General features: G+C 33.4%; 1 protein-coding gene across 1 annotated transcript in view; it reads left to right on the top strand.

The window, feature by feature from the left end:
• Positions 1 to 13,394, top strand: part of LOC109838094 (ABC transporter B family member 28) — a 26,351-nt gene extending 12,957 nt beyond the window's left edge. Inside the window, exons 4-16 of the mRNA XM_020406564.1 lie at positions 3,109 to 3,210; positions 3,492 to 3,582; positions 6,195 to 6,295; positions 6,441 to 6,491; positions 7,587 to 7,715; positions 8,244 to 8,306; positions 8,409 to 8,682; positions 10,761 to 10,909; positions 10,987 to 11,076; positions 12,008 to 12,142; positions 12,218 to 12,274; positions 12,350 to 12,406; positions 12,936 to 13,394. Of these exons, the coding sequence (XP_020262153.1) occupies positions 3,109 to 3,210; positions 3,492 to 3,582; positions 6,195 to 6,295; positions 6,441 to 6,491; positions 7,587 to 7,715; positions 8,244 to 8,306; positions 8,409 to 8,682; positions 10,761 to 10,909; positions 10,987 to 11,076; positions 12,008 to 12,142; positions 12,218 to 12,274; positions 12,350 to 12,406; positions 12,936 to 13,172 (1,536 nt within the window). The 3' untranslated portion in view covers positions 13,173 to 13,394. The remainder of the gene's footprint in view (positions 1 to 3,108; positions 3,211 to 3,491; positions 3,583 to 6,194; positions 6,296 to 6,440; positions 6,492 to 7,586; positions 7,716 to 8,243; positions 8,307 to 8,408; positions 8,683 to 10,760; positions 10,910 to 10,986; positions 11,077 to 12,007; positions 12,143 to 12,217; positions 12,275 to 12,349; positions 12,407 to 12,935) is intronic.

The raw sequence follows: 17,190 nt of genomic DNA, 5'->3' as shown, positions 1-17,190 counted from the left end.
ATTTTTATTTATAGTAATTATGCATAGAATAATTATAGTATTATTAACAACTATAAAGAAACATATTAAGTTTTACAGTAATCTAATAAATTAGTTTATTATATTATTTTTAAATAATTTATTTAATTGTATAATTATTGAATAATAGCATATTTATTAATATAATTAATACTTATATAAATAGTTATACTATTTATATTATTAAATATTTATACTATTTATTAAAGAGTATTGTAATTCTTAATGGTATTTAATAGTGTATTGTTTTATCATACTATTATTAAAGTGTTAATAGTTATACTATTATTGATAATTATTATAATTATTATAATTTATTTAATAAATATTTTTCTACTATTTTGTTATAATTGATTATTTATAATAAATTATAACTTATATTATAGTTGTTCTTATTATTATAAATTATTAATATTAATAGTTATACTATTATTGATAACTATAATAATTATTATAATTTATTTAATAAATATTTTTCTACTATTTTGTTATAATTAATTATTTATAATAAAGTATAACCTATATTATAGTTGTTCTTATTATTATAAATTATTAATTATATACTAGTAAATGGCCAAAGGTTTTGGGTAGGAGATGCATAATTAATAAGTGGTTATGGGAAATTAGTGAAGGATTAGTTAGAGATACTGAGCATAGCATCGGCTATTAACTGACTAGTCATATATTCGATTCCTACTCGGGGAGATTTTTTTCTCCAATTATAAACATTGAGAGGGGGAAGCACGAAATCAAAAGTTGACACCCATATTCTCATTTATAAGTAGTATAGATAGATGTATGTTTATACCCTTCCCGTTCAATGGATCTAGAAAAACTCATGCGCAACGGAGGTGATGATGAATAGTGTTTGGGTGAACTGTCTCTTTTTTTTGTAGTAATAAAAGACCAAATAAAGAAAAATAAAAGATAAATGGATTAGACCGGATTCACTCATAGCGTCTAACCTCTGAAAACAATGGAAAAGACCGGTTTCACACATGGACGCCTAATAAAAAATCATTGCTTCACTCCAATCGAGTCACTGGAAATCATCTCTCAAATCTCAAGTTTTATTCATCAATTTTTCATCTCCCAAATGAACAAATACAACCTTATTTATAGAACTAAACTTACCGAAGAAAATTCTAATAACAAATAAACTCCCAATTGTTGGATAACAACAAATATTTGATCCTAACAAATTAACAACTCCAATAACTAAATAATAACTTCATCCTAACAAAATATCTCAATTAAAAAATTATAAAATCCTTTAAATTCATAGATCTGATCTGGCCTGCATCAAAAACTTTCTTAGTGGAGTGGACGACAAGTAATTTGTTTATAGTTATACTATTTATATTATTAAATATTTATACTATTTATTAAAGAGTATTGTAATTCTTAATGGTATTTAATAGTGTATTGTTTTATCATACTATTATTAAAGTGTTAATAGTTATACTATTATTGATAATTATTATAATTATTATAATTTATTTAATAAATATTTTTCTACTATTTTGTTATAATTGATTATTTATAATAAATTATAACTTATATTATAGTTGTTCTTATTATTATAAATTATTAATATTAATAGTTATACTATTATTGATAACTATAATAATTATTATAATTTATTTAATAAATATTTTTCTACTATTTTGTTATAATTAATTATTTATAATAAAGTATAACCTATATTATAGTTGTTCTTATTATTATAAATTATTAATTATATACTAGTAAATGGCCAAAGGTTTTGGGTAGGAGATGCATAATTAATAAGTGGTTATGGGAAATTAGTGAAGGATTAGTTAGAGATACTGAGCATAGCATCGGCTATTAACTGACTAGTCATATATTCGATTCCTACTCGGGGAGATTTTTTTCTCCAATTATAAACATTGAGAGGGGGAAGCACGAAATCAAAAGTTGACACCCATATTCTCATTTATAAGTAGTATAGATAGATGTATGTTTATACCCTTCCCGTTCAATGGATCTAGAAAAACTCATGCGCAACGGAGGTGATGATGAATAGTGTTTGGGTGAACTGTCTCTTTTTTTTGTAGTAATAAAAGACCAAATAAAGAAAAATAAAAGATAAATGGATTAGACCGGATTCACTCATAGCGTCTAACCTCTGAAAACAATGGAAAAGACCGGTTTCACACATGGACGCCTAATAAAAAATCATTGCTTCACTCCAATCGAGTCACTGGAAATCATCTCTCAAATCTCAAGTTTTATTCATCAATTTTTCATCTCCCAAATGAACAAATACAACCTTATTTATAGAACTAAACTTACCGAAGAAAATTCTAATAACAAATAAACTCCCAATTGTTGGATAACAACAAATATTTGATCCTAACAAATTAACAACTCCAATAACTAAATAATAACTTCATCCTAACAAAATATCTCAATTAAAAAATTATAAAATCCTTTAAATTCATAGATCTGATCTGGCCTGCATCAAAAACTTTCTTAGTGGAGTGGACGACAAGTAATTTGTTTAATGTCATATAAGTAAATTCAAATGGGCTACTCAATGCAAATTGGGGTGCCAATTTTTAAAACCATAGGGGAAATTGCAATTTTAGAAAGCTTAAAATGTAAATTTGAAATTGCTAGGCGTTCAACTTGACCCCTATGACCGATAATAGATCCGACAGACTTCCCGTCTCTTGATATATTGAAGCAAGTTCAGATTTGGAGCCATCTTCATATTGCTTTCTTTGGATCTTTTCTAGGCATCCCTCATGAAATCTGTCCTATCATATTGTGCTATTAGACAAGCCTTTTGTTTTTCTGCAAATTAACAAGACCTATATTTATATTTTGTTTTATAAAGCAAAAGTCTTTTTATTTCAAAAAAATATAGTAACAGAATTCATTTTTTGTCCTTAATTTGGTTGCCAACAATTTAGTTGATGTGCTCGACGTAAGCATTTCTAATCATGCCACTTGCGTAGATCTTTTAGTATGTTGGTAGCATTTACCAATCATTACTCAAGTACCATTGGATTACACCCACTGTTTGTACCAGTTTGCATTATGCATGCTTCTGATATTGTGCAGGTTGGTGAATTAACTGGTTTATTGACATCAGACTTGGGTTCTCTCAAAGATGTTGTCAGCGAAAACATTTCAAGGGATCGTGGGCTTAGAGCACTCTCTGAGGCAAGCTACTTTACATTCTTGTCCATGTCAGCTTGATCATGCCAACAGTTTGACTACAGGTTTATAATTTATAATTTGACTGAGTTCATTGTATTTAAGCTTCTGGGTTTTTTCCCTACGTCAACCAGTGCTATGTCCTTGTGTTGTCAAACTCCTTAACATATTTTGACCATTGTTTGGTCTTATGCTTTTTGTCTTAACACTTAATGCCACTTCTAGTCTATCAACAGTTTTTAACTTCATTTTTTAAACTAGAAATGTTTACTACTCCTTTGATGCAGGTTGTTGGTACAATATGCATACTTTTCTCGCTGTCAACACAATTAGCTCCTGTTCTCGGTCTGTTAATGCTGTCTGTATCAGTTTTAGTAGGTAATGATCTGAATAACTTCCATGCGCACCTCATTGCATGTTAAACTATTTCTGTCCTTTGCGAAAATTATTATGGCTTTCATCTTGATGTCATCTCTGTCTTCTATCCCTTTATTTACATGATAGTTATGATGTATATGAATCTGATGCGGTAGTATTTGAGAGCTCTGAAAAAGACGATACTTTTGTTGTTGCAGGTACCATACAAAGTCTTTAGATAGTTCAATTCATTTTTGGGGCTCCCCTTATCCTGCATTAATTGCCTCACATTTATCTCAAGATTTTTTTTATGCCTGTGTGTGTTCTATTTGCTTTTCTGTGTTTTGAGATTTGATGTGCTTTTGGTTGACAGAATGCTTGTCACTATATCTATGGATTTCAACAAACTGGAGATGCATAAAATTAGAAAAATAAAAAGATAAAGATTTGCCTGTGTTTGTTCTATTTGCTTTTCTGTGTTTTGAGATTTGATGTGCTTTTGGTTGACAGAATGCTTGTTACTGATTTCAACAAACTGGAGATGCATAAGATTAGAAAAATAAAAAGATAAAGATTTATGTGGTTTGGGTCTTAAACTATTGAACTAAGACAATGTCCAAAGATAGATGGAGATGTGACTAACCCAAAGGGGAAATATAAGAATACTCACAGCTTGTAAACCCCAAGCCTAGAGTCCTCAACATGGCATGATTGCCAGTTTCGTTACACCAATGCGACAGCCTCTTATGTAACATTAATACCCAAACATGTAAAGTACATATTTATAAAGTTTAGTCTGTGGTCCTGAGCAGTCATTCTGCTCGTTCTGTCTCTGGAAAAGGCCTGTCTCTGGTACTATACGGTAGGTAGTGAAATAGTTTGCAGGTCAGGATTCAGGACATCACAATAATGTTTTTGGCAAAACATATAGAATGTTCCAAGTTCATGTATGAATAAAAAAAATTTATGATTCAAAAACCAAGAAATACTTATGCTGTAGCAAGCATACATATAGAACATATGTAAACTAAACGAGTAGGTTGAGTTTCAGGTACAACTAACCATAGTTTCATAATCCGTGAAACTTCTTATTGACTACTGTACCATGTATGGAAAGGTATTTGAAGCAAAAGGAAAAGACAGCAAGTAAAATGTAAAATTGAGAAGTTGAATAGGAAGGATATCTGAATCTGCAGCAGTACAGGCTGAAGTATTTGATGCTTTAAGACTTCGTTGGGCCAGGCATTGAAGAAGATGCTATCTATATGCAAAATCCCTAGGTCCGGTGGAGAAACAATTGTGTGACTTCGAACATCTATGCCCCATTTGGGAAGTGGTACAGGTGAGTATAACGAGTATAACCCTTAAAACCTGTTTAACATCCAGATTGGTTTTATGTTATGGTCCATATTCCCAGACCTATCATATACCAGGGGCGGATCTACCTTGGTGGAAGTGGTGTCACGTGACATTACTTCCGCCAAGGAGTTCCTTATGTATATCAAAATTTCAAAGGCTTATGTTGAGATTTTCCTAAGGTCTAACTGAATATCGCAAGTGGTCTATGCAACTGTACCATGATGATAAGCTTTGATCATCACATGGAATCATCAATAACTGAGAACCATCAACCATATATGCGGGGATATGCTAGACCAAAAGGCCTTCAATATCATAGGCTATATACCTTATAGTTGTGTTACTAAAGTACGATTATGTATTTTGTAGTGTTATTAATAATGTGATTATGTAGTTTTTTAAAAGTATGAAAACTCGTTGTGACACTTGTAAAGTTTTTTTATTAATTATGTAGTGACACGATTTTCCATAAATCCTGCATCCGCCACTGTCATATACCCAATTATTATTATAAGCAGTACGATGTGGAACATGCTATTTGTATTTACTTTCTTAACCCTGACTATGCCCATATGGAGCTATACCTAGGAAGTATGATTTCTTATACCAGAATGATATAATGGTGATTATATGCTTAATCTAGTTTCAGGGGACTAAAGATTTACTCATCTGATGAACTATTTGTTGATTTATATATTTTTGCATAATAATTCAACAAGAGTTATCATACACATCCATTCTGCAGAAAACTATTTTTTTTTTTTACTTCTTTTGTTCTGATGGAATACCTGGAAGTGAACGGACAATCTCCTCTCTCACAATACACAAATTCATAAGGCTAATGCCTCTACATATAATTAAATTAAATTAAACTCATTCATTGAATCACTCTGCTCAGGGAATATGTGGGAGATTGAGTTAGAGATAGTTCAAGCAGTCCCACACAAGAAGAATAGTGATAATTCATATTTGATGCACTCTTAACCCGTTTCACTTCTGCTCATCTATTGAAGCATGTTATCATATTTTCTCCTAATGATTTTTCTTATATCTGCATCACTTTCTCAGTATAAGCTGTTCCAGTCTTCCAGAAATTGGACTGCTTTGCATGTAACATTCTGTGAATCATCAATTTTGTTCTGGATTAGCAATTTGATATATGTAGTTCATTGCAGTGAATATTCAAGTGATCTTGAAAGAATTACTTTGACATAACGAAATATTCCTTTTTAGATTTAACCTTTCCATGTACTAACACAACATATTCTTGTTAGCTATATTCAAGAGGTCAACTGTTCCGGTATTTAAGTCTCATGGAATGGCTCTAGCCAGCATAGCTGATTGTGCAACTGAGACTTTTGGAGCCATTCGTACTGTAAGTTTTCTCATTTTTTAAACCTTTCTTTTTTTTCTTGCAATTTTTTTTTTGTTTTCCAACTCATATAACTGCTTATTTAAAAATCTCAACATTTTTTATTGACAGATGAATTCTTCGGTTTTTACATTTATCTTCTATACAGGTCAGATCTTTCGCTGGTGAAAAGCGCCAAGTTTCTATGTTTGAAAAATTGGTAAGTCTTTTAATTGCATGTTTTGTGAGATCATCACTGTAAATGATATTGATAGATTAATCCTGTTGTATCTGGGAGGAGCAAACAGTATTCTAGTGATGATGTTATTTTATTACTACAAGAACTGAGCTCATTCTGCCATCGACAAAAGGGACTTACTGTCACACTTCATTTGTTTTAAACTATGTTGCATGAGCTTGTCATGCTGATGATGACATAATCTTGTATCAGAAAATTTATTTTAAAGCAAACATAATATGCTGTTGCTTAAAGATACACATGATACACATGTCCGGCACACCGCAATTTCCTGATAGAAGTGTCTGCGTTACGTAGGTTTTAAAATTTTCAGTATATATCTAAATACACGAGGAAATTAATTCATACTAGAGGAGCAACAGAAGAATTACCCATTGATTTGTTCATCTCTTAATCAATAAAAATTTCTCAACTCATAACATAAAGAGCAAGTCCGGGAGCTCTCAGAAGTTGAAATGAAATATGGTTCAAGTGTTGTAAAGAACTGGAAATCTGTACTGTCCCATAAAGAGCGAATTCGGGTGCTGTCTGAAGTTGAAAATGAAATATGTTTCATGTGCCAGAAAGAACTGCAAATTTGTACCTTCCCCTACCTTTTGGGAGTTTTAATCCCTCTGAAGTATGTTTTTAAGTTGGGTGACTGGAGATGGAGCCATTTCATTTGTTTTGTGGCGATTTCTGTAAAACATGAAATTCCGTTTAGAAACAGTTATGTTTGGAACTGCTGGTATATTGTATTAGAATATTTTGATTTTCTTCTTGATTACTATTGCTGTAGAATGATTGATAAGTTAATCTATGGATCTTGTTCATGGGAAATTGCAAAATTTTCACATATTTTATGTCTAATTGAAAATTTGATTGCGACCCTTGTAGAACAGTATGGCCATAGCTTAATGCTATTGCCTTCTTAGAAATCTTGTATGTTACTTTAGCAGCCATCCTTCTTTTCAATTATTGATTGTCCCGGAGCGTCCTGATTTGTCACTTTTGATTGCTTGTATTTTTTTTATTTGTACATGCTGCAAGACACCAACTTTTTGATGATTCCTGCAGGTGGCTGCGTACCAGAATAGTGGCATAAAACTTGGAATATTGAAGTCTGCAAATGAATCATTGACTAGAGTTGTGGTCTACATTTCTTTATTGGCCCTTTATTGTCTAGGTGGAAGCAAAGTGAAGTCGGTAAGGGCCTCCACATTGTATATATGTAAACTAAAATTCCTTTTGGGACCTTATATATTGGAACCATGTTTATCCACTTCTTTTCTGAAAGCTGCCCGCTGAGTGCGTATAGAGTGTATGCAATTCGCTGTGACTACTTCCAACAAACCAAACATCACTTAGTAGAAACTTTTAGTCCATGTGTGATGACTGATGATGAATTACAAAATTCCCTGTTTTTGTTCTCTTTTGTTTAATTATACATTTTATATAATAGAAAGATACCCTTTGAATCTAGGCCCAGTATTACCCTGTGAATCTAGGCCCAGCATTTTCAACAAGGCTTTTGACATTTTGATGTTACACTTAACACATAATGATTCTAATGCAGTTTTTCACTTACACTTAACTTCTTAAATTATCTGCCAAGAATTCTTTATATTTGTTACTTGCATTGGTTTTTGCATATTTTGATGCATTGTGAGGTTTTATAGTTTGCAATGCTTAAATCGTACTGTCAGAATTCTATCTTATGGCATGTTAATGCAGGGTGAACTAGCAGTTGGAATCATGACCTCATTTATTGGTTACACATTTACTTTAACCTTTGCGGTAAGAAACCTTTTTTTTAATCTACTGTCAGTTAAACATCACTGCTGTCTTTGTGCACTTTGCAAGATCATTTTTTTCTTCATTGTGATTTCAAAAGTGCAGGTCCAAGGGGGTGTCAATACCCTTGGTGATATTCGAGGAACGCTTGCTGCTGTTGAACGTATCAATTCTGCTTTATCAGCAATCGATATTGATGAGTCACTCGCTTATGGTTTAGACAAAGAGCTCCAGACAAAGGAAATACAAGATGATAACATTGGTCCGGTTTATAAAAATGGAGAGCAACACCAAGCTCTTAATAGGCGGTACATGTCAGCATTGAGATCAGCTAATGATTGGTGCAGTCTAGCTTGGTCTGGTGACATTTGTCTTGAAGGTAGATATGATTCTTTACCCGGAGTTTTGACATCTGCAAGTCTTTTTTTTATACAGTTACTATTTTTTCTTTGCCTCCTGTATATTACATGGTGTGGGGGTGCTCAATTATCTCAATAATATTTTTGACAATATACCTCAATAGTATCTTTATATTGTAGTTATTGTCGTTTCTAAGTATGTTCATTATCTGAACGGTAAGCACGTTAGAGATATATCCACTACTAATGGATTTTGAGATAGACCAGAATTAGACCTATAGTCCTCGTGGAAATAAGATATGTTCATGGCAGACACCTTGGCAGGCATAACTTGTATATGACACATGCTTGATAACTAAAAAAATATGTCACTGGTCATTTATCCTAATTTGATAACTTAAATTGTATTTGGTGCGTTCATAATAATTAATAGTTATTATGTTTTACCTTACATATTGTGGATTATTCATTTTGATTTATAATGTCTATTCAGTGTGTTTGTAAATGTTCTTGTGTTATGCATTTTTTCCTCTCTGTCAATATGCTTTTTATTCAGATATATCTAGCTAGGGAACATTGTCCTCGATTAGAGTATGAGAAAATTATCATGTTCAGAATCTTCAGATATAAGATTCATAATCCGATGAAGGATGTGTTAACATATGTGCAATGGAAATTGGGTACCAAATGTCTGTTGGCGTCTTGGGTTGTGTGGTAGAACCAAAACAGAAGATGTCTGGTGGCCTCTTAGGTTGTATGGTTATTCATAAGTGCAACAGGCTTCTCAAAGGTTATTGATCTTTTCATATTTCTGTTGCACTGTTAACGTATCTTTCGTAAAATGTGCACAAGACTGATATTTACTTATAGAATTCATAAAGGAGTTGAATTCTGGAGTATAGGAAATTAGTCAAGGACTAATATGCATTCTTTTTGTAAGTATCACTTCTATGTCATAGTCTGGTAAATTTAGAATTACTTTTGTATTTTTGTTCTGCTATGTCCTGTTCTACTTGTTTGTTGTACTTATAGAAGCCAAGATCCCATGTGTCAAAAAATATCCAGTGTGGTGATTATTAATAATTTGGACATTGGGTTACTTCTGGAGCTCTGTTCGACCTTTAAAGATTCTATTTAACTTTTGGCCACATGTCTTACTGTTATACACAAAACATATATATCATGCTTTATTATTAAGAAAAAGAGAGGGTTCAGTATAGTTAATTGATGCATTAATTATAACCACTTGGGGTGTTTGAAATTCTCAGTGTCAAAGTCTGCCATTGAGTTTCATTTAATAGATTGCTCCAGTGCGTCAGAACTGCATGTACATTCAAGCATGATACTTCTTTATCCTTTTTGGGATCTGGATTTCTTCATTAATTTTAAATGGTTTTCTACATATATTTTTTGCACTATTGACACATTATTTATTTGAATACCTGGATGCTCTTAGTGGCAGCTATGAAACTAAATTTTCACATTAACCATGTGACTGAAAATTTAACCTTGAACTGCTCACTGCTTGGGTGGTTGGATGCTAGATGAAACTACTGGTCACTCTATTGACATATTAAACTACAAAAAATGCTTATTTTCATGTAAAACATTTCCAGTGATACAAGCTTAATCTTTACTTTTATTAAACTATGACGGCAATTGGGACTGTAAATACTTACTCAAACACAACCTTGTTATTTTAGGGATGCAAGATTAATCTTTCATATTTTTGTTACGCTGTGGAAGAACTTGCCTACAGATAATTTTCCCTTTAAAATAATTTTTTCATGATCATACTCAAACATATATTTTTAGTGGATATGCATCCAAAAGCTATCTTTTATTGAATCTTGTTAGTTTTGTTCCTCTGGATATTTGAACTTTTGTTGTAAATGTCAAATCTCATAACATTTGTCTGTTTCATCATCTTTATGTTTTTGTTTATTTAGAGAATTAAAATATTTATCTTTACATGCTTTTTACTAAGCTTATTCCTTTCGACATCTCAAGTTTCTCTGGAAGTTTTGATGAATGTTTATTTGTTTATAGTTGATCGTTATGGAATTGCTAACTCATGCATTTCACTTCTGATATACAGATGTACACTTCTCATATCCTTTGAGGTCGGATGTAGGTGTCTTGAATGGCTTAAGTTTGACACTCAAATGTGGAAAAATAACAGCACTTGTAGGACCTAGTGGTGCTGGTAAAAGCACTATTGTACAACTTTTGGCACGCTTCTATGAGGTTAAATTAGTTTTACGGTGAAAACCAGCCATTTTTATCTCCTTTTAGCACTAAAAATCATCAGATAAAATTTGCAGCCAACTAAAGGTCGTATAACTGTAGCTGGGGAGGATGTCCGGACATTTGACAAAAGGGAATGGGCTCGTTTTGTGTCCTTGGTGAATCAGGTATTTTGTTTTTGCATGATTATAATGAAATGTCTTTTCCACTTGTTTAGATTTTTTTCACTGTAAAAATAAAATTCTTTTGATTCACATATTTCTGCTATTAGAATTTAAAAGTCTACGCATGTATAAGCTTTGATAATTGTTTCTGCGATCATAATGTTTTTTGCTATTTGTTTATGCGCATTAGGTATATATATTGTAAGCATTCTATTCATGATTCCTTTTTTTCTGGATGAGATTACTGTCATCTCTCATTAGGCTATTGAAGAATGGAGAGGCAAACACATTTTCCTCTCCACTCTAAACAGTTAGGCATTTAACTTTAGGCCATCGGGCAAGGATGGGAATTGTCCTTCAATATTCTCATGTTCAATTCTTCCAATTCTTGGGTTCCATATCTTTCATTATTTACTCAGATTTTTGTCTTCGCCAACCTAAGGCTAGCCTCTCCTTATATTGTGAGGTTTCTTATTGTCATTTTGACAGAAGAAAAAGGGTGGAGGAAGAAGTGATTATTTCTGTTTTCTTAAGTTTATTAGGTTAGTTAGTATGTTAAATGGATTGCACAATTCTTTTATTGCTCAATCCATTACCTTACCTTAGTTGCAGTCAGCTCCTAATTTGATAGAGCCATAGAGGTTGGGAGGATGTTAAAAATGAAGTTTTGCTCATTTACATGTCTTTTTGTTTTCAAAACCTCAACGAATTATTTTATAAACTAAGTTGTTTTACTCTCAGCTTCCCTTTGCCTTAGTTTTGTTCTCTAATTATACCAACCGGTACCTAAATGTATATTTCTTGGTGATTTAGCTAGTTTTAATTCTGTGGACTGGAAAAATATAGATGGGTAACTTATCCCATAGAAGTTTTCATTCCTTTACACACAAAAAATTACGCATGAACTAGCTGGTCAATTTCTATATTGTTGCAGGAGCCAGTCCTTTTTTCCGTTTCGGTGGGTGAAAATATTGCGTATGGGCTTCCTGATGAGAATGTCTCTAAAGAAGACATAATAAAAGCAGCCAAAGCAGCCAATGCTCATGAATTCATAATCTCCCTACCTCAGGTCAGTATAAGTTTTCTGAATCCTTAATGTTTTTCTTCTATCATCACATTTTCTGAAGTTTTATGTATGTTAAAGGGGTATGATACGTTAGTTGGTGAACGTGGTAGTCTCCTCAGCGGTGGACAGAGACAGGTAAGGAGTAAAAATGCGGTTGCTAAATTGACTATAAAGGGAACCGATGCTAACCTGATTCTTTCTTATCTGTAGAGAATTGCTATTGCACGAGCTATTCTTAAAAATGCTCCAATTTTGATACTAGACGAGGTAATTCCTTGATGTAGACTCGCTACATACTGATCCATGCACATGTTTTTGGATCCATAATAATGGAACCAAGCATGAGACAGCATGCGTCCACATTGGTTTTCTGGGGTCTATTCTAGATCGATGAATCCCAAAGATAACATCATTTTTTTTTTTGCATGTATACATCTTAAATCATGTGTATTTTCAAAACTACTGCTCAAATCTTCAATTTCCAAAAAAATACCACCTAAGTCTACAATCATCAACTTTGTTGGGTAGGTGAGTAAAAATTAGGTTATTTTGTTGATAGTTTTACATGGCAGTTACAGATTTAGCCTAGCCTTGTCAAAGTTGATGAATTTGTTGATTTTAGGGGCCAAAATTGATGACGTGGAGGTAGTTTTGTAAATACTAAGTTTTGGGTGATTATTCTGCAAATACGTATGATTTAAGGGTATATATACGTAAAACCCAAAATGATTCTCATTCTGATCATGTAAGCCATTGCTGTTCTCTTAACCATTTGCTGCATTATGCTCGTCTGCAGGCAACTAGTGCTCTTGATGCAGTCAGCGAGCGCCTGGTCCAAGAAGCATTGGACCATTTAATGAAGAACAGGACATCGCTGGTGATTGCTCATAGGTTAAGCACTGTTCAAAATGCTCATCAAATTGCATTGTGTTCAGAGGGAAAAATTGCAGAACTTGGCACTCACTCTGAGCTGTTAACCGGAAAAGGTCAATATGCATCTCTTGTCGATACTCAAAGGCTCGCATTCGAGTAATTCTTCACTCAGTTGGCTACAGATTTGTCGTAGTTTGTGACATGCGCGGTTCCATTTGTGCGAATTGCGCTTTGTAGGTGGGAAATAAATGATTCCAATGTATTAAGCTGTTATATGAACTTGAGCATGGCTATGCCCATTGCAGATGTGAGGCTATTCAGTTACATCAAGAGTTGGGGCTCTTTTATCTAATTTCAAGTCCGACAAAGGGCTATTCACTAATTGCTTGTTTATCGTCGCACTTGTGATATTTGATTGCACTTAGTGTTTGAGATTGAGTTTGTTTTTAGGGTTATTGCATATACACCCCTTAAATCATGGGTATTTGCGAATATACTCCCCAAATCTCAGTATCTGTGAAACTACCCCTCAAGTTATCAATTTTGGAAAAATTTACCCTTAAATCAATTAATCATCAACTTTGATAAGATAAATTGTAATCACAATGTAAAAGTGACAATGAAGGAGTCAAAATTTTAGCGCTCGATTGATAATTTGTTGAGTCTAGGTGTACTTTTTTTAACAAAGTTGATAATCTGAGGGTTAGCTTTGCAAATGCTAAGATTTGGAGGGAATTTTGCAAATATCCATGATTTAGGGGTATATGTACAAATAACATAAGGATTCCATATTCATTGAAGGGTTAATTTCACGAAACTCCACTGAACTTTACGCTGTTAATTCCATATTCCCTCCCCTCAGTTACATCCATATTCCCTCCCCTCAACTACAGTTTTTGTTTCTCAGGAATATTTTAGTAAATTTTCAGTTCAGTAAGTAACATATGCAGAAATTAAAAATCGACTCAAAATGAGGTTAATAATATCTGTTGTCCTCTTTGAGCAATAATAACCTAAAATTGACAAATTTAAGATCCCCAGGATTCAATTTGATCTTTGTTTAAGGATATGATTTTATCACGTAGGAAACGCACACTACCGTATATTAATTATAGTGGGTTTTCACGTAAAGCCTGTAATAAATTCGATATAGTTTTCTAAAATTCATCCAAAAATAAAGATAATGATGATTTAGATAGATTGATGTCTAATTGCCTTTATTACTTTACGAGCACATATTCGACGTTATGAGTACATATGTAGGCAAAAATAAGTGTTAAGAATGAACTCTTAACAATCTGATGAGCACCAAAGGGCATAGAGACAGAAAAATACATGCATCTCGTACGCTTATCTGCTTAACTTATAGTAGTTTAATTATTATAAAATTAGTTCCTCGCATCATTAAAATTGCTATTAGATCCCCAAGTCCTATATCTTAGTACCTTATTATTGCTGCTCTTGATCGGAGGGATTATAAATTGAAGGACTTACTAGCAATTTTTTAGAATTTGACTTAATATCAATTTCAATAATTTGATATTGAAACAATTTATGAGCATTAGCACCTCAATGTGATCTGAAGTGATTTGCAAGGGGGACCTACTCCACCTTTCTGTTGTCTTTAATTTATCTTTCTTTTCTCTTTTTTCTTTCTTTTTTTTTCTGTTTTTTTTTTTGGGGGTCTACAGCCCCTTTCAACTACCAAAAACAAAATAAAAAAAATGAGCTACTAATTCCAAAATATGAAAGATTTAAGGGAAATTGCTTTGTGACCCCTTTTTAAACTTTTTGTTCTTCCTTACCCTTTGACCAGTTTCTTGTTGGAAAACCCTCATTGACCACGCCAAATACCTTCATCTTCAATCTCTCGTCTCTCCGCCCTCTCCAGGTTCTCTTCTCTTTGCTTCTCTCCACCACTGCCCTCCTCCCTTCTCCACCTCCGCCTGAACTAGATACTCCTCCTCAAACTTCTTTATGCTCTCTCCTCTTTTCCTCTTCTGCCTCCGCCTCTGGCCACCTATTCCATACTCTCTCTTCCTCCTAGGTCTCCTCTTCATCCATCTATATTTTTGTCATACTTATCTCTTTTTCCTCTTACACCTCTGCCTATGCACCTCCTCTCTCCTGCTCCTTCCTCCTTCCTCTACCTCCACTTCCATCCTCCTTTGCCCCATCATCATTCTTTTCCTCTGTCATCATTCTTCATTTAAAGTCACATCAAAGTATTGGATTTAAATCTAATTAAATCTATTTGTGGGCACATATGTTATATCAGTGTGTGTTGCTATCTTTCAGTTAACACGTATAAAGTGATCAATCAGGTAATTGGGTCAATGGGTATTTAAATATGTCATGGACTAAATGTGCGGATACCAGGTTGTAATTATAATTTGATGAGGGGCCAAATTGTAAAAGTACAACAACTATAAATAAGGGGTTATGGTCCCTAATCTAGGGTTACATTCTCTATTCTCTTAATCCCCATCTAAAGAGATTCAAAAGGAGAGACCCTCAAGATTAGAAGATCAAACCCTAATTCAGATCCGTGCAAATCCAAACAATGGATTCAGGTATAAGCTTCCACTCTCATTGTTGTTGTTTATTCTCTTTGAATTAATCATGGTTTTATGGATTAGATCTCAAATATTTAGATCTAACAAGTGGTATCAGAGCCACCCGTGATTAATTCTTAGGGGTTTAAGTTTTAAAATTAGATTTTTTATCTTAAATCTCTGGTTTTTCTCAGAACTGTTCACGGATGAACAGTAAAGTTTAGTGAATGGTAAAGTTTTTACATTTTTTGGATTTTTTTCTTTGATTTTTTGGGATATGGATCAAGAAGTCATCCTTTGTTTTTTTCTAATTCTGGATCTGGTTTTGAAATAAAATCGAGGAATTTTTTGGATCTATTTTTGTTTGGTCGTCGGTCCATGTGCTCCTCGTCGGCGAAGTGTCGCTGGAGGCCTCACTCTCGACTCCGATGGCGATGGCCGCGTTAGGAAACCCTAAGGTTTCGACCTTTGGGTGCGGGAGCAATAGCGGCGGCGGTTTCAGATTAAAACCTAAAGGGGTTCGTGCGGGTGAAAACGTGCGAACATTAAGGAGGTGGTTACCTTAATTTTTTGGCGAGGCTTGAAAGCTTCAAACGAACCCTGTGTTCGTTCTCAAGTCGAACCTCGCGTTCGTTCTCAAGTCGAACCTCGCGTTCATTCTCAAGTCGAACCTCGCGTTAGTTCTCATGTCGAACCCCGCGTTCATCCTCAGGCAAGTCTCTTGCTCACTTCAAACAAACCCCGCGTTCGTTCTCAAACGAACACCGCATTCGTTCTATTGTTTTTCTTTTCCGTCGGGTGAAAGAAGAAGGCTGCAGACAATTTGAGTTAGGGCACAACCCACTTAACTCTATTTGGTTTTGGGCCCAATTTTAGTATGCTTAATTTAACTAATTAAGCAATCAGGCCCTATTTAAGCTATGGAAATTTAAATTAATTTAATTTAATTTAATTTTAATTTGGTAGTTAATTAATTATTTAATTCAAATATTATGATACTAAGGTATTAAGGTTGTCTCTCACTCTAATTGTTTAATTGAAACAAGAAGTTGCTAAAGTAACATCTCTTGTGTAGATTGTTCATGAGGAATGTGAGATGTTTGTGTGTATGTTTTAGTGTAAATATTTAATCGGCCCAAAGGAAGGTTAATATTTATTTAGACTGCATACACATCTACGATGATAAACATGTGATAATTATAAGGTTTACATATGAATAATGAATCGATCCAAAGATAGTTTCATTATTTGATATGAGTTATTATCAATATTTGATCATTACAACAATGCATCACTTACAAGTTAATATTACTGTCCAAGGACTTGATATTAATGTTGTGACAGATATCTTGAGATGAGATTTGTCATTATTTAAATTTTATTGATTACGGTTAACAATGTGAGTATCTTTTGTTTATTTCAGCTAATGCATCTACTGTAACAATTTCTACTAACATCAACTCAATTCTCATGCTCAATGGGACAAATTTTAAGGTTTGAAAAGAGAACATATTAGTTGTTCTTGGCTGCATGGATCTAGACCTTGCATTAAGAACTGAACAACCCCAACCTCTCAATGCGGATAGCTCTCCTGATATTAAGAAGGAGTATGAGAAGTGGGAG

The sequence above is a fragment of the Asparagus officinalis genome, chromosome 4 (assembly GCF_001876935.1).
Source record: "Asparagus officinalis chromosome 4, Aspof.V1, whole genome shotgun sequence".
Classification (NCBI taxonomy): Eukaryota; Viridiplantae; Streptophyta; class Magnoliopsida; order Asparagales; family Asparagaceae; genus Asparagus; species Asparagus officinalis.
This window is presented reverse-complemented; position numbering and strand designations above follow the sequence as displayed.